General features: G+C 43.2%; 1 protein-coding gene across 2 annotated transcripts in view; it reads right to left on the reverse strand.

Moving 5' to 3' along the window:
* Positions 1-4,272: 4,272 nt before the first annotated feature.
* Positions 4,273-24,138, reverse strand: part of LOC115088217 (protein ZGRF1-like) — a 32,797-nt gene continuing 12,931 nt past the window's right edge. The window contains exons 3-4 of one of the 2 annotated variants that reach the window (XM_029596265.1): positions 17,357-17,542; positions 4,273-8,483 (exon numbers count right to left, since the gene is read on the reverse strand). In XM_029596265.1, coding sequence (XP_029452125.1) covers positions 6,048-8,483; positions 17,357-17,542 — 2,622 coding nt within the window. In that variant the 3' untranslated portion in view covers positions 4,273-6,047. The remainder of the gene's footprint in view (positions 8,484-17,356; positions 17,543-24,138) is intronic. The other variant, XM_029596273.1, reaches the window with a different exon arrangement.

Below are 24,138 nucleotides of genomic sequence, written 5' to 3' on the forward strand. Positions count from 1 at the left end.
CCTGAAGTGTGTGTGTGTGTGGGGGGGGGGGGGGGGGGGGGGGGGGCGGGGCAGGGGGAGGAAATCTAACATTTTAGTTCCCTCAGGAAAATACACATCTGGATCAAACACAACTGATAACTCTTGGGACTCTATAACAGGAGATTGCTGCCACTTGAACATTAAGGGGCAAATTTTGAAAGCATTGCTCGTGCTAAAAGGCCCACATGTATGAGTCTCTGAGCTGTGCATGAGCAACGTGTATTTTAAACAACAGTAGTTATGTGCGTATGTTCGAGCAAAAAAAAAAAAAAGACAGAAAAGGGGCGGGTAATGGGCATTCTGGGGGCCAACAGGTATGTAAGTAAAGCCAATTTTTTAAAAACCAGCTGCCATAGTGAGCAGCAGGCTGTTAGCCGCCTATGTTTACTTCTGCTCCTGATGAGGTATAAGTCTTCATAAATCTCGGTTTAGTCCTAAATTGACTGAGTGAGGGGTCTGGGTCAACTGGGGGGAGTGCAGGCTGAAGACCTATGGTTGACCTTGAGATGCGCTGGGCAAACTGGTAAACTAATGGGTAAAACTGGTAATGTCCTTAACACGTTTTAAAATCCACTTTCCTGTGCATGTTAAAATCAACAAAATCCTAAAGAAAATATACAAAATACATTTGCTTGAGTAATTGCTTAAAAGTAGGAGTATACATATACACATGATTTAAAATCCCAGTATGTGGGCATTCACACGCTTATTTTAAAGTTACCGGCTAAAAGAATTTAAAGATAAACTCTTTTCTAACCCTTTTTGTAGAAATGTTAAGATATCAGAGATATTCAACTTCCAGAGAGATACAGACCACTCTCTACAGCATATCTCAAACAGATGCCAAGCCCTGACATAAGCCAGCAAAGTGGAATTTTTATGGCCCTTCAGTAGTGTTGAGATTACTGCAGATCAATATGCTTTCTTGCACAACCACAACCTTTCAAAGGCCATGCCATAAGATAAAATAGCCCTGGTTCTTCAATTAGAGTTGGTTCTTGATTTAGAAGACCTTAAGTCTCTTAAAATTGGATTGGGAAATCCACGTGAATTCTTTCAAGACTTGCATACCAGTGTTTTCTTGGCTTATCTGGAGATACAAGAATTATGAGCAAATACTGGTTCTTTATTTTTTGCAAAATCCACTCTATCAGAAGCCAGGGAGGAAGTCATACAACAGCTCTCTCTCACTTTGGCCATGCTGGACCACAGAGTCTTATCTTTTTGTAGTTGTACTCCTCGAGTTGATTGAATAACTAGAGAGCCTTGGAATTTTTGTAGGTTGCTATCAGATCCATATGGCAATCCCCAATGATCCACTATCTTCTGAAAGGCCTTCCAGCTGAATTTCCAGTTTCTGGGATTTAGTATGTTTCTGTTGAGAAAATTAGCCGGAACATTCTTCATATCTGCAATATGAGCTTCAGAAATCTGAAGTAGATCTTGTTCTGTCCATTGAAACAGAAGAATTATCTCCTTGGACACCCCCTGACTTTGGGTACCACCTTGTTTGTTAACATATACCAGTGCCATAGAATTGTCGAACAGAACCAGAACCACTGTTCCTTTCATTCATGGAAGAAAGTGAACGCACACCCATTTGAAGGCTCTGATTTCTAATCTGCTGATGAACAAGAGACCTCTTCCTAATAAAGTCCCTGCACCACCTGGCAATTAAAATTCCATCCCATTTAACTCGCATCTGTCTTGAGGTTCACCCACTGAGGAGGTTACAGACTCACTCCTTTCCATAAGTTCAGTGGTGGCCATCATATGAAATTCTGTCTCACTCACTGAGGAAGAAACAGGTGAACTTTGAGGTCCTGAGACGGAGGAGACCAATACGCAAAAAGAGAAATCTAGTGGGTGCATGTGGGCTCTGTCCCTCAGAACCAGATCTAAGATGGCTGCCAAGAACCCAGAAACTGTAGATAATCCTAAACTCTGGGAGCTCTTGAGCCAGAAGTTTCTCTACTTGACTCAAAATCTCAACTATCCTCTGATTAGTCAGGTAGGTTCAGTCCAGGAATTTCAGAAACTAGGATAGAAAATACTTGCTCTTGGAAAGATGAGTAACAGCCCAAGACGTCTGAGACCTGTACAACTTTGTTAGACACCAAAAAACCTTCTTGGGTGGGATCTGATCCTGATCAACCAATTAATGAGATAATGAAGAACCATGATCTCTTCCCTTTGTAATAAGGCTACCACCAAAAACACCATTAATTTGGTGAAGGTTTTTGGGCTGAGGCAAGACCAAAAGGGAGTGCTCTGAACTGAAAGAGTTCCTCCAGGAAGTAAAAAAACAGAAATCTTTGATGCGCTTTTCTGACAGAAATATGAAAATATGCTCCTGAAAGATATAGGGCAGACAGAAACTCACTCTGATGCACAACTACTGAAATGGACCTTAAGTCTCCATTTGGAAATGAGATATATAGCTTGCTATTTATTCTTTTTAAATCTAGGATGTGCCTGTAGCAACCCTCCTTCTTTGGGACTACAAAGTAGATGGAATACTGACTGAGACCCTGTTCTTTGCATGGCACTAGAACTACTGCTTGCAAGAGCTGAAGCTTCTCAATGGAAGACTGAACTGTTTGCTTTCTGATGGGGGAACTGCATGAAGAGACCATGAAGGCATTGGGAATCAAAGTGGTAAACTCCAGAGCATAACCATTCTGAAAAATCTCTCAAATCACTCATGCAAAGTTATGTGGGTCCACTCCTTGATAGTCAAAGGTGACTACCTATAGGCACTTCCAAGGAAAGGACCCACCAACCTTCATTGGGTGGAATAACAGGAACTTGTGGAAGCTGTCAACTTACCTTTGAATTTTTTAGCACCTCAAAATCACTGATTTTTACTTTTCTATCTGGAGATTTGAGAGGCTGATTGTTACCTAGCCCATAGCGCTTGGAGTCTCAGAATTGATCTCAGTCTAAGTTCTTACAGAATTAAGGACAAACCTTATCTTCTGGCATCTTTAGAGACTTTATCCTTCTGAGATTTTTACCAATATTTCTGTCTTCCCAAAATAACTTTCCCTTGAAGGGAATTTTGCTCAGATGCACTTGTGAATCTGCATCTGCCATCCACTGACAGCCATAAAAAACCTGTATGCTGCCACCAAGAGGGCATAGACCTACATGAAATTCTGATAAGATCATACATAGCTTCAGTAAGGAACACAGTCCCAGACTCAAGCTGAAACACTCCTCTCCCTCAGAAAGCTGCTGTACACAGTACCAAACAGCCCAAGTCACATAATATCCAAAGATAGCAATTTGTGCTGTCAAAGCTGTTTAGGTGAACACATGCTTTAAAAGGACTTCAGTCTTCCTATCGTGTACATCCTTCAGGGTGATGGCCTCCTCAATTGCGATAGCTGTGTTATGTGTAACTGCCAAAACCAGGGCATCTACCTGTGGCACCTGAAAACAGCATTGAGAGACAACTAGAATTAAAGGGTGCAGTTGCAATCTGATACCTTTAAGTTCAAGAGATTGCCTTTCATTTCTGAATGTAGTGGAAATGTTTTAGATGATTTGCGAACCCCCCTGAAGAATAGAATCCCATCCAGATCACTCCTGTAACTAATTTGACTTCCTGAAGGATAAAACCACCTGGGTAGGCAGGGAACAATATTGAATGATACTGTTATCCTCCCACTTGGAGGAAAGTTCCCCCTTTCCCAGGAAACTACCACTAATCACTTTTGGATCCTCCTCCAGCTTAAAAGACTGGAGGGACCCTCAAGGTATCCTCTAGACTGATCAGTTTTGCTAACTTGGATCACTTGGGAAGCATCTGACCTGTGGTTGAAGTCTTGGCATAGGGCTTTGGCCTGTTAAAAGAGCAGCTCTTCCTCCTTCACCAGGGCTCTGGAAGGCATAGTAAACCTGTGCAATATCTGGAATAAAAATTGGAGAGGAATGCCCTCTAAAAGAGAGACCAGGGGGTTGGTTGGAAATCAAAGGCAGAATCCTCCAAAGGAAATAAAACCAGAGGCAGAAATCAGCACTTCAGACTGTGCCTGCCTTCCCAGCATGGCCCTCCAGCCCTGCCATATTGGAAGAAGAAAGCCCCATTGCCTCTGCATTTCCTTCACTTCCTGAATCTGAGTGGGTGGGGGAGTTTCCCCAGGAGAAATCTCTTTCCGTCTGCATTCAGGAAAGTAGGAGCCAATGGAATTGTTGATATTTTTGTATTTTTAAAAATGTATTAATCGCTTAACACAATTGGCCTAAGCGATATACATAGTTACATACATAAAATTAAAACAATGAAATCACAAAGTTTCACGGAAACTAAAATCAAACAAATTTCAAACTGACAAATATTATAAACAATAAAAATCGTCATAATAAGACTAAAAAAACAAACCACTGTCACATCTATATATGAAGTCAGATGACATTCACTTCATTGCATTACGACTTAAATGCATGGGCAAGGAGAAATTCTTTATAAGTTCTGCAGAGTTGACCGCAATTGCCACACTCCAAGCAGAGACTTCTACGGAATGGAAGAAGTTTTGCCAGCCAAATCCTCAGGCCAACGTCCGAGAGAAGGCTTGTGGGCCAAAGGCGTTAGAAACTTACCAGCTTTCCAGCCTCTCTGCATCAGCAGGCACCACCTATAAACTTTCTCTTTTTTTTTTTTAGCTTTATGAAGAGAAGACATAAAAAGGCAAGTGAAGGGGGGAGGAAAGAGGATAGGGAGAAGACTTTTAGAGGGTCTTGCTAAGCTTCAACAGCTCTCCTTCAATTCTACAAAGTAACCTCTGGGACTGGGAATTTGTTAAGTAGGCTCACTGGAATTGGGAAAACCAATAGCCTGGTCCACAGTCTAAGACAGAACTGCCAGAAAACACTCCACCACGCGGGACAAATCAAACCTGGGAACCAAAGATCCTGCTGCACTAGATGAGTAGGTCTTACTATCTGCCGGAGATAGAAAATACTGGCTTTTGCTGGGCTGCACCACTAAGTATATGAGATGATGTCACAGGAAAAGCTGCATCCTCTGGCTCCATCCACTGGTTGGGGGGGGTGGGGCAGAGAAATAACCCAAGTGTCTGGACTGGTGTAGCAAGATGATAAAGAAAGTCCAGATATTTATCTTGGGATCTTCCAATCTTTATTCCAAATATCTTGGAATACGTCTGACAATCAGCCCTATCAACAATAGGAACTATGGGAAGACCTATAATGCAATTGTAGAGTGAATATAGAAATAGGCCATGAACAGAGCCTTGGGAATCCCCAAGCAAGAGATGAGAGAGAGGAGATAGTAAATGAGCGAACAGACAAGCACGAGGACATGGATCTGGATAGAGTGAGTAAAGCCCGGGAGAGAGTAAAGTGTAAATAAAAATATGGATGACGGCGTCAAAAGATTCAGGAAAGTCAAAAAGAATAAAAATAAATGTAAGTGTGTTCAACATTTGCAACAGAATAATTCACAAATCACAGTGCAGCTAAGGCAGAATGGCTGGAAAAAGCATGAATACAATAGCTGAAAGAGCAAGGGAGTGGCAAAACAGATAACAGAAAACTTTTTTTACAAAGTGTTTGAAATAAATAATAGTACAGAATTTGAGTGATAGCCAAACTGATTTCAGTTTTTAAAAATCTTTTTATACTTTCAGAGTAAGAAGGAAGGTGGCAGTAAAGCATTTCAGAAAGATATTCTTTTTACACACACTTTAAATTAGATAAAATCATCTACAGTGTGATACAATACTCTTTAAAAAAAAAAAAATAAATAAAAAATTGGGGCTTTTAGCTTTTGTGTGCCCATGCTCTGTAATTTGTAAATAGATTGTTGACTATCTATAATACTTGTTTATATGATTTTCCTCACATGTTATAAAATAAAATGTACTTCTAAAAACAAAGTTTACAATAGTGTTACATCTGCTGCTGAGAAGATAGACCTTGTGTCAAAAGTTAGGAAAACATTTTAAGCAGAAATCTAAGAAAATTAAATACAGACTATATATGCATACAGGGCAGTAGACCTAAGCTTCAGCTTCCCTAGTGGGATCATCCTCATCTCCAGCAGTACTTGGCTCAGGCAACAAGTCAGTATTTTCCCCTCTCATCATTTCTAAGCCTTCTAAGCTTTCTAATGCTGTGCTATGTTCAGTCAAGGATCTCAGAAGAGACAAGTCTTTTACCAGCCGAGAAAGGGCTAGGGATTTGTCTGCATTCACCCATCTTTTCTGACAATTTCCTTCTGAATTTTCATATTTGTCTCCATTGACAGCAATTGTGTTGCACGACAAATTAACATATGCTTCCAATTCTTCTGAAAGATATTTACTTCCTAAAGATGGAATAGAAGTTTTAGAAACACAGGGATCTTCCACTTCATTATCCAACTTGCTAGATGTTGTAGCACAACATTTTTTTTTAATCAATGCACAGCAGTTCTCATCACCATTCTTTAGTGATACAGTCAGCAAAGGACTATCTGATGTAATGTCAGGATCCCTGTAGCTCAGTGAAAGGTCTCGAGATTGTACTCCTTTGTGTACTATAGTACCTTTCTCAGACACATTTGTAGGAGCAGAAAATATATACTCAGGAGACTGTAAAAACATCTCTGAAAAAGGTGAGAGGCAGCTAGAGGTGACTGGTGCAATTTGCTTAATGTTTTGAAATATCTCAATTTCTCTTGATTCATCTACCTTACGATTAAACTCACAGAGAGTCATTCCTTTGTGCTCGGAAGCACTAGTGTGTTCTTCATTCATCATTAAAGAGTTTGTAAGAACAGATACTTGGGATAAATTAAAAGCTTTCTTATCATCGGTGATTTGGAAATTTTCTGCATTTGCTCTCTGTATTATGTGTTCCGATTCCGAAGGCTTGAAATCAAGCAATGATTCAGGGGAACTATCTTTTACAATTCTCTCCTCATCCATGGATATTTTATCACTAAGCAGTGCCTCACCATTTATAGATTTACAAACATTAATATTTGCAGACAGTGACATGTTTTTAATCAAATTATTTTCTCCCTGATTGCTTGTCATCTTTTCAGGACTTCTGACCCCATTTTTGACTAAAGTACTTTTTAATAAGCTTTCAGAGCTTGGGGAAAGACTGCTACTTTCCTGTGGTTTATCCTCTTCTGAAACCCCAAAGTCAAAATTATCCAACAGATTGAAAGTGATCTCCACAAAGTCCTGCAATGGATCACCGAAGTCTCCTGACACAGGCAATATATCTTTCACAGCTCCACCTGCAGAAACAATATCATCATCAACTATACCCTCAATGCTATTACCTCTACTTTCTGAAAGTGTTCTTGGCGAAAGCCTACAGCTCAAGGATTCAGCAGCAGGAGAAACCTTGGGATCTTTCACACTGTCAGTCAGATGAGTTGTACTGCCATTCTGAGCAGTTTTCTGCAAGACACACAATTCCTTACTACTTGCTGAATAATTAGAACCTTCCAAGGACAAACTGTTTGTGATTTCATTAAATTTAGATGTTTGACTCTTATTTTCTTTGTCTTTGGGGGCATGTTCACTACCTGCTGATTTATATGCTGCTCCATCATTTCTACAGAGTGTGGAAAGCAAAGTTGCTGCATTCTGATCCCAGGAGCTCTGCTCATAGTTCTTTTCCATTGATCTATCACCATTGGTTCCATCTCCTTTTTCATTAAGTTGCTGGGATCCAAAAATATAGATTTCATCTTGACTGTGGGGTTCCTGCAAACCCAGATGCAAACAATGGAATTCTTCCAGGTGCTTCTTTTCTGTCTCACAGGGCAGATCTGTTGGCCTCTGAGGTAAATAAATATCCCATTTACTTTTAGAAATGCTATTGGAGGGATGCTTTGGTTGTATATTTTCCCTTTCTTCTATAACATTACTTGTACATAAATCTGTATCAATGCACTTCTCAGATAAATCATTCATATTTTCTCCAAGCTGATCCCCAGGATGACACTGTGCAGCTCCTAAACTCTTCTTCTCTTCAACTACTGATGTTGGGTTGAACTTCAAAAGTGCTAAAATCTTTGTTCTGCTCCTTATATTTTGTGAGACAGTCACACCGCTGGGAGTTGGGGAGTCTTCTGCTGAATATGGAACAGCTCCCTTGCATTTTAATTGCTCGACTGTAGATTTTGCAGTAATGGAATGAGTGTATTTTTCAGTTTCTCCCACCTCATTTGGAAATCCCACAGAAGAAGCAGAGAGCAGGGAAGGGTCCAACATGCCAGGCTTTTTGTCTGGTGCAACAGTGTTTCTCCAAAGTATATTGCTAGAGGTTGCAGGCAAATTAATTTCTGTATCTTTTCTGTACACAGTGGAAAACAATGAAGAAGTGGTATAAGATGGCGAACAGGAAGTATAAGATCGCTTAGCAGGAGGGGAAATGGCAGGTGCATGAACTTCATCTGCTGTTTTCTTTGGAACTTCACGTGGTCCTTGAAAACCCTAGGAGAGCAAAGTAGATTGCTGGTTTTACATTCTCTGAAAAATATTTGATAGCAAGTATTTTGTGCACTTTCACTGCATTTAAAGCTACCCAGACTGCATTTCTGCAGACTAAGCTGCTGTTTTACAATTTCACAGTCACTACTATTGCAGGGGAAAAAAAAAAGAAAATGGGTTGTAACAAAAATGAAAATATTAACCACCCACCAAAATATTTAAAAATACAATTGTATTTATTCTTTAGGATTTCAGACCCCTCTAGGACCATTCTCAGAAAATCAAAGGCTTATCATATAGTTCATAAATTATACTAATGATTTTCTAAAAATATACATAATGAAAGTGTGAAAAAATCCTAAATTTTTCAAGAATTCGTTCAATGCTCAGCATTTCATGCATTTAACATGCTGTAAAAGAGGAATTTTCTTACAGACCGCTTTCTTCTATTAATTCTTACAATATTCTGACCAATGAATACCTCCAATTGGGAAATGTAATACACCAGCAATACCCTGAAGCTTGCAAGCTCCATGATTTCTGGGTTGAATTCCTCACTTCCTATTGCATGCTGTTCTTCCCCACTCTAAACCTGCATCAGCGATATGATTATTATGGAAAAAACTTAAATAAAAATTCACCTTACTAGGAGCAGCTTGAAGAAGAACTTGTCTATCAAAGACCATTATCTGTTAATGTCCATTATTCTGTTCTACAGTATTTTGTGAGGATTTCCTCCAGATATATGAAACAGATCTGTTCTGGTGGAATATGCTTTAAGGAAACTCAAGTCTTATGAGCTTTCACATATAATGCAGTTATACAACAATGAATGTATCTGGGAATGGATGTAGAAGAAGCTATAATCCTTCCTTGACAGTACCAAACAGAACTAATAATATGCAGTCATAATAAAAATGAGACCATATATACTCAACTAAAATCTTTGCCAACCTTAAGGTTAAATTTAGTCAGTAGTGTTTTATTCATAGGGCTCTAATTTATAATTTTTGCGCAACAGTATGTATCTTTGTTTGGTATGCAGTAATGTATCCCTCTCCAAAACTATGAAATCATAAAAATATTTAAAAACGTAAATGTTCCATTCTGTCCCGAGACTGCATCGTTTTGAGCTTTGTCTGCCTCAGGGGAAATAACATCAACTGCTTACCGGAAGAGGCTCTGTGCTAAAAAGATACATCTTTAAATATCCAAAATAGCCAATCGTATCTCACATAGAACAATACGATTACTTCAAACAAATCTAATAAGTAAAAACAATTCATATCTCATGCTATGTAATTTCTTCATTTAATCCACTAGGTGCTAAGGTATTCAAGAGTAAAAATAAAAACAAAATATGCTCACAGTGATGTAATAATGTTTCTCTATCTCCACCCATCCAGCGAAAATTTTTGTTTCCATTTAAGTGATAATCAGACATTATATGATCTGGAAATATTACATTGATACTGTGTTTTTTATTTGGACTTCAGATATGTTACAGTTACAAAGATTCCCTCAATGGATCAATATGCTAGAGCAAGATATTCAATTTACTATTCAAAATGATGTGCAACAAACTCAATTCCTTGATATCTTGATAAAAAAAGAAATGGGGAGATCTTCACTACACTATACCTCAAGTTGGTTGAAAGTAATAATCTTTTGAAATTCAACAGTAGTCATCCACATTCCTTGAAAATGGGGCTCACAGTGAGCCACTTCTTTTTAGAAACAGATATATATGTACAGATTTAGAAAAATGAAATAAACAACCCAGTTTACTATATTAAAGTTTTTTAATCAGAGATATCCTTGGAAGACCAATAAAGCAGCATACAGAAGAGCACGATTTGCCGACAGACAGTTTTGTTGGAATAATGAAAAAAGTCTTATGAATCACAATTAGCATGTGTGTTGCAGCATTTGGTTCTTTCCATTTTGTAAAACTTAAACTCAAGCAGTTACAGGAATATAGAAGCTTTACCACCTTTGTTTCTTTTTTTTTTGACAATAGGTTAGAATTCGTTTTATCTTGTGATTGATTTTTGTTTTTATTATGTATATTTTACTTGTAAACTATTTTGACCAACTGTAGTTGTAAAGCGATATATAAAATTTAAATAAATAAATATTCTGATAAGGCAGGTGCAATAGCACAAATACTGTTTAAATATTGGGACATATCATTACATTTCATTTTCAATACATGTCCAATGATTGCTTATTCAATATCAAATAGTACTTTTTTTTTTTTTTTGCCTGTAACAGAACCACTAAATACAGTTGGGGGCCATTTGAGGTGTGGTCATTGTGATCTCTGTCATCAGACTATTGAGGACATGTGGTGGCATCCTGGTTCATCCCACATAGTATGATGGAAGTTTACTACTGATTGCCAATATAATTTTGTTATATAGGCCATCTTTTGTCCTTGAAAGAAGATTTATGTAGGCAAGGTAAAAAGAAAGATTCGTGCAAGATTGATTGAACATAAAAGTTGTGTATGGACAAATAAGATGCAGGCTCCTATTGTTTCACATTGATTTGATTGTTCTCACTCTTTTGAAGATTGTAAATAGACAATTTAGAGTACATTCCTTTACACTGCAAGTGTGGAGACAGAAACTTTATTATATCGCCGTGAACAATTTTGGATCTTCACTCTGAATGCATTTGTACAGTGGATTAAATGAAGAAATAACATAGCATTAGATATAAATGATTTTTACTTATTAAATTTGTATAAAGAAATGGAGAAATTACTTACCTGATAATTTCATTTTCCTTAATGTAGACAGATGGACTCAGGACCAATGGATATAGTGTGCTCCGATTGGAGTTGGAGACTGAGTCAGATTTCAATCTGACATCAGCACTACATATACCCGTGCACGAGGCTCTGATCCTCAGTTTTCTCCTTGAAAAGCAATTATGGATATATATGTGTTTGGATAATTTTGAATAATTTGGTTTTGATTAACTTGAAACGTTATTACTTGGATTGGATGACGAGGTTTCTAGCTGGAGACCACTAGGGCATTCAACCGAGAAGCACAGACACCTGGTAATATGGGTGTCTGAAGAAGAAATAAGGATTGGCTTACCCGTGCTTGTGTTGCGCTCGGCGAGAGGTTCCCCCGGGACTTCTTGATTGCGAGGCAGCCATGGGCGTGGTGCTGAGTCCATCTGTCTACACTAAGGAAAATGAAATTATCAGGTAAGTAATTTCTCCATTTTCTAGCATGTAGCAGATGGACTCAGGACTAATGGGATGTACAAAAGCTACTTCCGAACCAGGCGGGAGGCTGCCCATGGCCCATTTAGTACTGCCTTTGCGAATGCTGTGTCCTCCTTGGCAGGAACATCCAGGCGATAGAATCTCAAGGTGTGGATGGAGGACCATGTTGCACCCGACAGATCTCTGCGGGTGACAGCATCTTGGTTTCTGCCCAGGACACTGCCTGGGCCCTTGTGGAATGGGCCTTGACTTGTAGAGGCAGGGGCTTGCCTGCCTCTACGTAGGTCGCCTTGATTACTTCTTTGATCCAGCAGGCGATGGTTGCCCGCAAGGCCACTACCCCTTGCCTCTTCCAGCTGTGAAGAACGAACAGATGGTCCGTCTTTCATACAGGCTCTGATCTTTCCAGGTATCGGGCTAGGAGTCTGTCGACGTTCAGGTGGCGAAGAAGGCGTGAGTCTTCTGAGTCCTTATGCTCGTCTGGAGATGGCAACGAGATGGTTTGGTTTAAATGGAAGTGAGAAACCACCTTTGGCAGGAAGGAGGGTACAGTGTGCAGCTGTATGGATCCCAGCATGAATCTGAGGAACGGCTCCCGGCATGATAGTGCTTGAAGTTCGGAGATTCGACAGGCTGAGCAAATTGCCACGAGGAACGCAGACTTCAAGGACAGGAGCCATAGGGACAGACCGCTAGTTTGTCTGAACGAGGCTCCCGCTAGGAAGTCTAACACTAGATTGAGATTCCATAGGGGTATCAGCCACTTTAGAGGTGGTCGAATGTGCTTGACCCATTTTAAGAAGCGGGAGACATCTGGGTGGGCTGCTAGGCTGTTGCCGTCCACGCTGGGTCTGAAGCTGGCCAGGGCGGCTAGTTGTACCTTGATGGAGTTGAGAGACAGCCCTTTGTTCACGCCGTCCTGCAGAAATTCCAGGATCATGAGGATTTTGGCTGTCTGTGGAAGGATGTTGTGGTCCTCGCACCAGGCTTCGAATATTCTCCATACTCGTATGTATGTTAAGGAGGTGGAGAACTTGTGTGCTCGGAGCAGTGTGTCAATCACTGGTCCTGAGTATCCACTCTTTTTCAGGCAAGACCTCTCAATGGCCAAACCATAAGCGAGAATCTCGTTGGGTCTTCGTGGAGGATCGGTCCTTGCTGGAGTAGATCCTTGTGTGGAGGTAGGCATAGAGGGTTTCCCGCCAGAAGTCTTCGCATATCCGCATACCACAGCCTTCTTGGCCAGTCCTGGGCCACTAGAAGTACCAGCCCTCTGTGGTGTTCTATCTTGCAGATGATTCCGCCCAGTAGTGGTCATGGAAGGAAGGCGTACACAGTAGATCCTCCTGAGGCCAGGTCTGGACGAGGGCATCTATTCCCGTCTTAGGCTGAACTTGGGAACCTGGGCGTTGGACCCGGTTGCCAGAAGATCCATGGCTGGTGTCCCCCAATGGTTTACTATCTGCTGGAAGGCTGTTGTTGACAGTGTCCATTCCCCTGGATCCAGACTCTCTCTGCTGAGGTAGTCTGCCGTGACATTGTCTTTTCCCGTGATGTGGGCGGCTGATATCCCTTGTAGGTTTGATTCTGCCCACGTCATTAGGGGTTCTATTTCCAGGAACACCTGCTGGCTCCTGGTTCCCCCATGGCGGTTGATGTAGACCACTTGCAAGTGGTCAAAGAGGAAATCTATGAAAATGATTGATCTTAAAGGGTAGTTCATGGAGATAGGAAGCAGAGTCACTGAAGTCAAGCAACGAACAGAAGATCATGAGAAGCAACTCATGGAAGTGAGGGCAACTATCTCATAAATGGAAATACAGCAAGCTGAACTAACCGATAAAATATAGGTCTAGATGGAATAACCATAGGATAAGAGGCTTGCCTGAAACTACTGACTATGATAATGCAGTGCAGTTGGTGCATGATATCAGTAAGGCACTGCTGCAGAATGGTGAAAAGGATGATTCTGAATACACTGAATTTGCATTGAGTGCGCATATAGGGCCTTGGGCCCGCAAAGAGGTAACCTCCCTAAAGATATTGTGGCTTGTTTCAGGGACTTTCTGATAAAGGAAAAGATTCTGGCAAAAGCCCAAATACAGAGCCAGTTTGAATGGGGAGGTCATAAGCTATCGTCCAAAAAGGAAATACCAACTCCAATATTATTTAACCAAGAGTGCCACTCACCAGAAATGTATCAAATATTAAATTAGTTAAATTTGTTAGATTTTTTAGTTAAATTCTTTTGCCGCATCATCAAGCCTGACAGCGTGCCCAGTCTTCTAATCATCTGCAGTCACAGTCTTTTTTCTTAAAAATTTTTTTGAATATATGGTCACGGTAGTTAATGCATTTAAGCGTTTGGGATGTAATGTATCTAAAAAATGTATCCACTTTTGTTCTGCCTGTATTAATTTCTTGTTGATGTCTCCTCCCCACCAATGTGGTAGGATGAAATCCAGTCCAAATATAGACGCAGATACAATGATTCTTCTGGAGATGATTCAGAGTCCAGACAGAGAGATAATTCCGATACACGAGCACAAGATCAGCGTTTTTTTAGGATCCCGAGGGCGGTCAAGCCGTCGGCCATATACAACTCGAGGCAGGGGAAAACCCTGGACAGATGAGACGGGGTACAATTTCAGGCAAACCCGGTCCCAAACCAACTGGAATGTCTAATTTTGAATTTATCAAAAGTTAATCTGTCTCCAGTACATGAATGTGTATTGAATAAGGGTCTGACTTTTGTACTGACCCCAAGAGCAAAACTATTTGATATGGAAGTAGCTTTATTCAAATTTGTGAGAAAATTATACATAAAACATTTCTTCGTTGATCAGCCTGTAAGCATGGACATATCAATTTTAACGAATCCTTCCACTTGGTGTCCATCAGGTCCGCCTGATCCGATTATTTTTGCATTCTATCAAATTGTATTGAGTCAATTACGTCGGCGTTTCACCGATGTAAACAAATTCTGTAATTTAACAATCGGAAGAATTTACAGCCATACAAGAATTATGTGAAAATTCTGATTTGATCATTAAGCCTGCCGACAAAGGCAGGAAAATTGTGCTAGTAGATCACATTCAATATTCAAATGAAATACATAGTCAGTTATCGAACACTGAATTTTATCGTCCTTTGCAAGAAGATACTACAATGGGTTTATCAAAAGAAACAATGTTTAGTGCGAGAGGGAGAGAGACTTCCCCCTCCAGAGACACCGTAGGCCAAGGGGATGTCCCAACATGAGCAAAAGCTGTAGTAATCAAATCGCTTTGAGCATCTAAACAGCACTGACACAAACAGAGAGAGAGGACTGAATTGCTATCAGACAGCAAGCCTCACAGGCAGCAAGGCGGTTGGACCTGTTCGTCCCTGGCGCCTAGCTCTCCTCAACTTTGGCTCTAGGCAGTCTCCTGTGCGCATACCGATGCCACCTGGGCGTACACGCATACCCCTCCAGGACGTATGCAAATACACGCTCAAGATTAGGTTGCAGTTGTACGCGAACAAGTAGCTGGGCAAATATGTGCTTATATAGGCCATGGTCGTACACACACAAGAATCTGTGCAAATACGTGCTCCAGTCTTGGTTGCAGCCTTACTTGTACAAGTTCCTAAGCAAATACGCATCATGCCTACGCACACGAGTAAAGAACCACTGCAGTGGCCTACCACACGGCTAAGTAAAGCCTGCCTGCACCTTCAACGCATTTAGGCCCAGATCCATTTAACATCCGGCAGCAAAAATCATCGGCCTGAAGAGCTTCTCAACAGCTCAGGCCTCTTGACTAGCTGAGAATCCATGGAGACTGGGGCCATGAGCCACCATCTCACTAAATACGCTTTTCGCACAAGCAAATTAAAACTGGCAGAAGACCTCTACTCCTCCTCAGTGCAAGTGCCTCTCTGCACGTCTGCGGGACAGGGAACTGCCGGCGATAGTTGAGGAGGGGATTCCCCTGCCTCTCCCGCTGACGTTGCTAGGAATCGAAAATGGCTGCAGTTTCCTTATTGACTGAGAAAGACTCAGTACTAGACTCCATTATCCATGAGGCTTGTTCTACCGATGCGGCCATGCTTGACGCAGACCCTTGAATTAATCTGCTACATGCACACGCTGTTCCTCCTTGCTCCCACGGCAACACCCAGCAAGCAGGGGGAACAGTCCCTCAGCACCAAAGAGCCAATACCTGGTCTCCTCCGCAGGCAGAGAAGCTGCTAAAAGAACCCCATTGCTGAGCTCTGAGCTGCTTCCCCTCCTGGAACCTCGCTGCTACACAGATTCCTCTATCTAGTTCCTTGTTCTCTCTCTTTTTTTTTTTTTACTCTGAGAACAAATAAAGATACATAGAAACCAATACTTTCCTTTGGTGCAGAGGTTAAGGTTCCAGGAAAGCAGGCCACATGGCAGATCAGAAAAAAGCAAGACCTTTTTTTCTTCAAAAATTTACCAAACTTACGTTACCTACTCCCTAGAATGGAACACAGAGCTGCTCACAGAAAAAAAGAAAATCATCCAAATTAAAAAAGGGACCAACTAAAAGAAAACAGCTGCCCTGAGCCTGTAGCTGCCTCAGCAACCTCGTGAAGGGGAGGAATCTGGACCACCAGATTTACACCCCACGGAAGGAGCAAGCATACAAAAGGGTCACCACCCCCAGCTCATCCACCTTGACCAGACAGGGAAGGACCCAAAAACCCCCTGGGAGGATAGTTTCCTGACTGCTGAAATGCAGGTTTTGCACCATCTACCATCTGCTAGAGACAGAGACATACTGAGTGACTGCAGGTGGCACACTGGGTTATTTAGTGTCAGTGAAACTTTCTCTGTCTCTATCTGCTGGCAAGGAGGCAAAACCCTAGGAGTCTGGACTGATCTGAGTATGACCAGGAAAGGGATCTTTCCCTCTTTTTGTAATGTTTTGATTTATTGCGTTCTGTTGAGCTTTTAAGCTCATAGTTGAGCTTTGTGTCTCAATAAATGAGTGCCTTTGGGAACATTCTGCCATAGGGGGCCGCATGTTGTGCTATCATGATCTGGGCTCAAACAGCGAAAGCACCAGTTGTGCTGTTCCGCTGAGGCCATTTTATGGTGACTTTTTTTGCATGATTTGAAAGGACTTTTTTTTCCCCAAGAATGAACCTGATGCCTACATTATTTGGATGTCTTTTTTGATGGTTTTCTTATATTGATGCAGATCATTTCTTCTTTTTATGTGGATGACCATTTGTGACCATTTGCAAAGCGGACAAAATTAAACTGATTAAGAAGCTCACAGCAACGTTAACGCAACAACTCCTGTACACCTCCAGAAAAAACTTCAGAAGTTTCTGAGGGCTAAGAGAGAATACAAGACCGAATTGCTGCAGTAGGATGACGTTACCAATCTTGAATGGTGCTTTGTGATGCTTGTCCACAGAGAAAATACTGCTCTAGTGATATAGATTCTCCCTAAGAAAGTATTTTTAATTTCAGCAATGTACTCACTTCATTGATCTTAAACATATTTGATCTCAGTGCCTTAAAGAGCATATGTATTTATGTACCTCATAAGAAAGGCTTAACAAATTACACAGAGGAAGACATAACTAGAAAAAGACAGAAAAAGAACCGTACAGTAGATTTTCTTTTCAAGCCAACAGACAGTTGCAGGCGAGGGTGGCCAAAAGGCTTCAAACCACTTCTTTTTGTTTTAGGCAATTCTTTTTTCTCAAGTTTGTCATGAGAACTATATTCTGTGAATTTTTCTGCTTCAACTGTGATCAAGAATCGATCGCTTTCCAAGTCATCCCCAGGTTCCACCTGACAATGAAGAAATATGAATCTTTCAGATCATATTGTTAAAATACACTACAGCACTAGTGGAAGCAATTAGTTTTAAATAATTCATGAAATCATCAACTTTTTATCATTTTTATTTCACTCTTGATGAGATGATAGTGCTTAACATTTATAGAAGTTCCTTCTTTTTAGTCTTTCTCATCCTTACCAAATCAAGCAAACTGTTGCATTGTTATGCTGAAACCTGATCAGCTAGAGGTTCTGAGTAAAGTGTAAATATTAGTAAGAACAATTGAATGGATTCTAGGATGGAGATTTTACAAATAGGGAACAGTTTATATACCAAGAAAGTGTAAATATATTGAGACTCCCTTTTAACATAGTAAATAGCAGATAAAGGAAAATTGGTTCTTATCTGCTAATTTTCGTTCCTGTACTACCACAGATCAGTCCAGATTCCTGGGTTTTGCCTCCCTTCCAGCAGATGGAGGCAGAAAAAGTTTTATTGGCACCGTAACAACCTGATGTGCCACCTGCAGTCCATCAGTATTGACCTGTACCCAAGCTAAAATGGGAAAGAATACCAAAACTCAACCATCACCTGAGCCAGAAATCCAATTGAAAATACTTCAGAATATAATGTCAACAGCACAAATCGAGCGGACTCTCCAAACCCGGGCGGGTCTCTGGATTGATCTGTGGTACTACAGGAACAAATATTAGCATGTAAGAACCAATTTTCCTTTCCCTGTATGTACCCAGATCAGTCCAGACACCTGGGATGTACCAAAGCTTCCCTAAACTGGGTGGGACTGGGAGAATCCTGCTCGAAGTAAACTCTCTCCAAAACTGCTAGACTCTGGTGCCTGGACAAAATGTGCAAAGATTTCCAAGTAGCTGCCCTACAAATCTCTTGTGGCAACACTAACTGACATTCAGCCCAGGATGCTGCTTGCGACTGTGTCGAGTGAGCTCTCAGACCCTGAGGTACCAAACGGCTATACAAATGTATGCCAAAACCATGGCCTCTTTCAGCCATCATGCTATGGTCGCTTTTGAAGCTTTTTGCCCCTTCTTTGCACCACTCCAAAGAACAAAAAGATGATCAGAAATTCTAAAACTGTTAGTGACTTCCAGATACCTCACATCCAGACACCTATTATGGTTTTGAGGTGTTGGAGTGGATTCTTGGGTACTGCGGTGATGGCCATTCCCACGGGGAGGAGCCCCGTGAGGAACCACAGTACTAGGCCAGACTCGAGACACACACAGAAGATTTGTCTTTTATTATACAGCTGGATGATACCACCAGAGGTAGCAGTAGTGAGGTGATCCAGTAGAAGCAGTCCAGATCCAGTAGAAGCAGAGGAGACCCATCTCACAATGGTAGATGTTAGCAGCACATGGTAGTATAGGGAGTTCCGGATGCAGGTTCTCAGTGCTGAGCGCTAGATGAGACAGACTGACAAAGGTTAGATTACTCACTAAGTTGGTAGCTGTATTGTTGGAGATCCCAGCAGGCAGATGTAGTTGGATTGCAGGCACCAAGGCAGGGAGAGCAGGCCCTCGAGGAGCGAGTACCTGGTATCCCAGATAGGCACCTGAAAGAAAGCAAAGGGCCCCCGAGGAGCGGGTACCTACCCATGTTAGATGAAATATCCCGAAGGGCAGAGAGAGCTTCCAGCGGCAGCACAGAAGCGGCAGAGTAGCTTAGACCGGAGGCATATCCAATCCTTGCTAACTCGAATTGTTAGCAACGAAGGGCAGGCTAAATACCCAGATGGTGTGACATCACTCGAGGGGGACGCTTTCGAGGTTCCCGCCGTGACGTGGATAAAGACGTGGGTGGCGTGGGCGTGCGCACCCTAGGAGGACCTCAGGAGAAACATGGCGGATAGCCTTGCCATTGCCATTCCGGGGACGCTGGAGAGAGCGGCATGAAGACGCGGTGGCAGCCATCTTCCCAAGGCTAGTGGAGAGAGCAGGAAGAAAGGTGAGGCACAGAGGTCGAAGCAGTCTGAGACCGAAGGACGCAACAACACCTTAACTTCTTATTCAATGCAACTGTCCTATCCAAATTCAAAAAGGCCAGTAACTCTACTGTCTAGTTCAAGTGAAAAGAGGAAACAACCTTTGGAAGGAAAGAAGGCACTGTATGCAAAGAGACACCATAATCTGAAAACCTGAGGAAAGGTTCTCTACATGACAGGACCTGTAGCTCAGAAATCCACCTAGCTGAACAAATTGCCACCAGAAAAACAACTTTTAAAGTAAGATCCTTCTCTGTTGCCCTGTGCAGTGGTTCGAACAGTGCCCCACGCAAAGCTTTAAGAACCAAGTTTATGCGCCACAGAGGACAAGCTTTCTGCACCGGGGAACTCAAATGTTTGACCCCTTGTAAAAAACATACCACATCCGGATGCGCAGCCAGAGACACACCATGCCTCTTCCCCCTAAGGCACCCCAAGGCGGCCACCTGGACCCTTAATGAGTTGAAAACCAAACCCTTTGCCAATCCTTGCTGCAAAACCCATGTGGGCCATCGAAGCCCGAAAGGGATCTACAGTATGCTCCCTGCACCAAATCTCAAATACCTTCCACACCCGCTCATAAGCTAGGGAAGTGGACTCTTTCTTGCTTGGAACAGAGTGGTAAGGGTTATCCAGAGGATGTTGTTATCTTTTAGGCGCCTCCTCTCAAAAGCCAAGTTGCGAGAAAGAAGCGGGCCACTTTATCCAAAAATATAGGACCCTGGTGGAGCAGATTTGGAATGTGAGCCAGACGGAGCAGGTGGTCCACTGCGAGATTGACTACATTCACGAACCATGGCTGGCAAGGCCATTCCAGTGCCCCGGATGAAGCTCTATTCTTTGCAAGATTTTGCCTACCAGCGGCCACGGTGGAAACACATATAGAAGAATTCCTTGTGGCCACGGGAGGATCAAGGCATCGACCCCTTCTGCCCCGTTCTCTCTCCTTTGGCTGAAGAATCTCGGAGCCTTGGCATTGTTGCATGTTGCCTTGAGGTCCATTCATGGTGCTCCCCACCTGCGACGAATCAGGAGCATGGCCTCCTCCGACAAGTCTCACTCCCCAGGATCCAACTGCTGGCAACTAAGGAAATCTGCCTGGACATTGTCTAGCCCCGCTAGGTGGGGAAGCTGCCAGAATCTCCAGATGGAGCTCTGCCCAGTTGTCTAACTCCTATGCCTCCTGCGCCACCTCCCGACTCTTGGTACTGCCCTGCCAGTTGATGTAAGCCATCATCGTCGCATTGCCTGATAATACTCTCATTGGCTTGCCCTGAACAAGAGGAAAGAAGGCCTGTAATGCCAGATGCACTGCTCTCGTCTCAGACCAAGACTTCTCCACCAGAGACCATAGTCCCTGCACCACTTGAGCCTGACACACAGCCTCCTAACCGGAGAGGCTGGCGTCAGTTGTGACCAAGATCCAGTTCGGAACCTCCAAGGGCATCCCATGGTTCAAACTGTCCTGACACAGCCACCAATCCAGACTCGCCTTGGTGCACTCCGTAAGAGGCAGTGGTAGATGAAATTGCTCCGATCAGGATTCTACCTGGACAGCAAGGCCGACTGAAAAGGCAGCATATGAGCAAAGGCCCAAGGGACCAATTCCAAAGTGGAAGCCATAGACCCAAGAATCTGCAGATAATCCCAGACTGTGGGAGTTGGATTGCTTAGCAATCTTCCAATCTGTCCCTGGATCTTGACAATCCACTCCTCTGCGAGAGAAAGTTTTCCAAGCCTGGTGTCGAAGCATGCTCCCAGGAACTCGAGATGGCACCAGCTGGCTCTTTGGGAAATTCACAAACCAGCTAAGGGACTGTAAGCACTGCAAAACTACTGCCATGGACTGATGACAGAGGTCCTCCGACTTCACTCACCCAGTTGTCCAAATACGGGTGGACCAGGACACCCTCTTGCCGAAGAGCTGCAGCTACCACCTCCATCACCTTTGTAAAAGTCCTCGGTGCTGTACCAATCCAAAGGGCAGGGTGCAAAACTGAAAATGATTTCCGAAGATCATAAACCTGAGTAACCTTTGATGGTCCGGATGAATAGGAATGTGGAGATAGGCCTCGGTCAAATCTAGCGAAGCCAAAAACTCCCCCATGCGCACTGCAGCAATCACCGACCTCAGCATTTCCTTCCGAAAATGGGGTAACTTGAGCACCAGATTCACCTTTTTTAAATCCAGAATCGGACAAGAGGCGCTGACCTTCTTTAGGACCACAAAAATAAATGGAATACTTTCCTAAACCTCTTTTTTTTCTTTAATTTCCTTCAGACTGGAAACAGAGAAATACTGACCGATTGCAGGTGGGCACACCAGGTTATGTTACAGTGTCAGTAAAACTTTCTCTGTCTCCATCTGCTGGAAGGGAGGCAAAACCCAGGAGTCTGGCTTGATCTCGATACGTTCAGGGAACAACTAATTGGTCCATTCAGTCTTTCTAGTTATTCTAGTCTACATTGCTAAGGATATATCTCTACTAGATACAGAAGTTTGACCACTTATAGGCATTCGCTCATTCTCCAAGTTAGTTTTTGTTGTTTGATTCTATACCATCCTGGGTAAACAAGCAAAATAAGAACACCTGTTACAGGTAAGCAACTCTGCTTTCTCCCAGGAGAAGAAGCATGGTAGACCTCACAGCTGGGTGAATACCAACCTGCAAGCTGCCCCCGGAACACATTGGGAAACAGGCACAAGGGTGCTGTTGGAAACAATGGGGGCAGTGTGAATCTCATAGTGGGCCCTAGGTAGGAAGAGTTGGGTTTTCATAATGGATATAGGTTAACGAGGACAGACTGGCCAAAGACACTGTCTTGTCGACAATCCTTGTCCAGACAGTAATGGGCTGCGAATGTGTGGACGGGACTCCACATTGTGGCCTTACAGATGTCGGCAATGAGGACTGCCCGGAAGTGTGCCACTGACACTGCCATGGCCCTTACTGAGTGCGTTTTCACTCGGCCCCTGAGCGGAAGGTCTGCTTGCTGGTAGCAGAAAGCAATACAGTCCGCCAACCAATTGGACAAGGTATGCTTGCCCACCGCAACTCCAAGTCTATTTTTTGTCAAAGGAGACAAACAGTTGATTGGACTACCTGAGGGCTGTGGTGCCCTCTAAATAAAAGTTGAGAGCATGTTTGCAGTCCAAGGTATGTACAGCCCGCTCACCTGGATGTGAGTCTGGCCTCGGGAAAAGGGTGGGCAAGACAATGGACTGATTCAGGTGAAAGTCAGTCACCACCTTAGACAGGAATTTAGGGTGAGTGCGCAGCACCACCCTGTTGCGAGGAACCTCATGTAAGGTGGATAGATGTCTAGGGCCTGCAGCTCACTGACTCTGCGAGCAGAAGTAACCACCACTAGGAAGAAGATCTTCCAGGTGAGGTGCTTCAAGGTGCAGGGGCTCAGGAGGCCACATGAGCCACTCCAGCACTATGCTGTGGTCCCAGGCGACAACAGGGGAACATAGTGGAGGCTTCAGTTGAAATAAGCCTCTCGTGAAGTGCCCCACTAAGGGCTGCACCGAGACCGGAGTGTCGCCCATTCCGCGGATTTATGCGCTGATGGATTGATGGATTGAGGTAGTCTGAAGTCCAGACTCCGAAAGGCGCCAGAGGTAGTCCAAAAGCCTAGGTGTGGGGCAAATGAAGGGTTCAAGACCCTCCTCCATGCACCAGGACTAGAATCTCCTCCACTTTGCTTGGTAGGACTTCTGCGTGGAAGGCTTAAGCGAAGCTACAAGGACTTGCGAGACATTGTCCAAAAGGTTAAGAGACCGCAGTACTAGCCTTTCAATATTCAGGCCGTGAGAGTGAACGATTGGAGTTTCGGATGGCATAGACTGCCATGATCCTGCGTGATGAGGTTGGGCAATGTGCCCAGGTGAATGGGCTACTGGACAGACAGGTCACGGAGTATCGGAAACCAAACCTGACGTGGCCAATACGGGGCTATGAGGATCATGGACCCTCGGTCCTGTTGGAGCTTCACGAGAGTCTTACTTATTAGCGGAATCGGAGGATAAGCATACAGGAGACCCGCATTCCAGGAATGGGTGAAGGCATCCACGGCTGGTCTCTGTCCTTCCTTCAACAGGGAGCAGAAGCGGTGCACCTTGTGGTTCTGCGAGAATGTGAAGAGATCTATGTCCAGTTGAGCCCACTAGCGGAAGATCATGTCCACCACCGAGGGGTCTAGGACTCACTCGTGGGTGGAAAGTTCGACTGAGGCGGTCTGCCACCACATTCTCGGTCCTTGCCAGGTAGATGGCCCATAGGAGCATGGAACGTGACAGGGCCCAGGCCCAAATCTGCGCCACCTCTTGGCAGAGGAGGTAAGAGCATGTGCCCCCCTGTTTGTTCACGTACCACATGGCCATTTGGTTGTTCGTCAGGATCAAGACGACCCTGTTGGACAGGCAGTCCTAGAATGCGTAGAGTGCATACTGCATTGCTCAGAGTTCCAGGAAGTTTATCTGGCATCTCGCCTCAGGCTTTGACCACACCTCGTGTGTGGAAGCCATTGACATGGGCCCCCCAGCCTAGGTTGGAGGCATCCGTGATCAGGATCACCTGAGCA

Source organism: Rhinatrema bivittatum, chromosome 1 (genome assembly GCF_901001135.1).
Source record: "Rhinatrema bivittatum chromosome 1, aRhiBiv1.1, whole genome shotgun sequence".
In the NCBI taxonomy this organism is placed as follows: Eukaryota; Metazoa; Chordata; class Amphibia; order Gymnophiona; family Rhinatrematidae; genus Rhinatrema; species Rhinatrema bivittatum.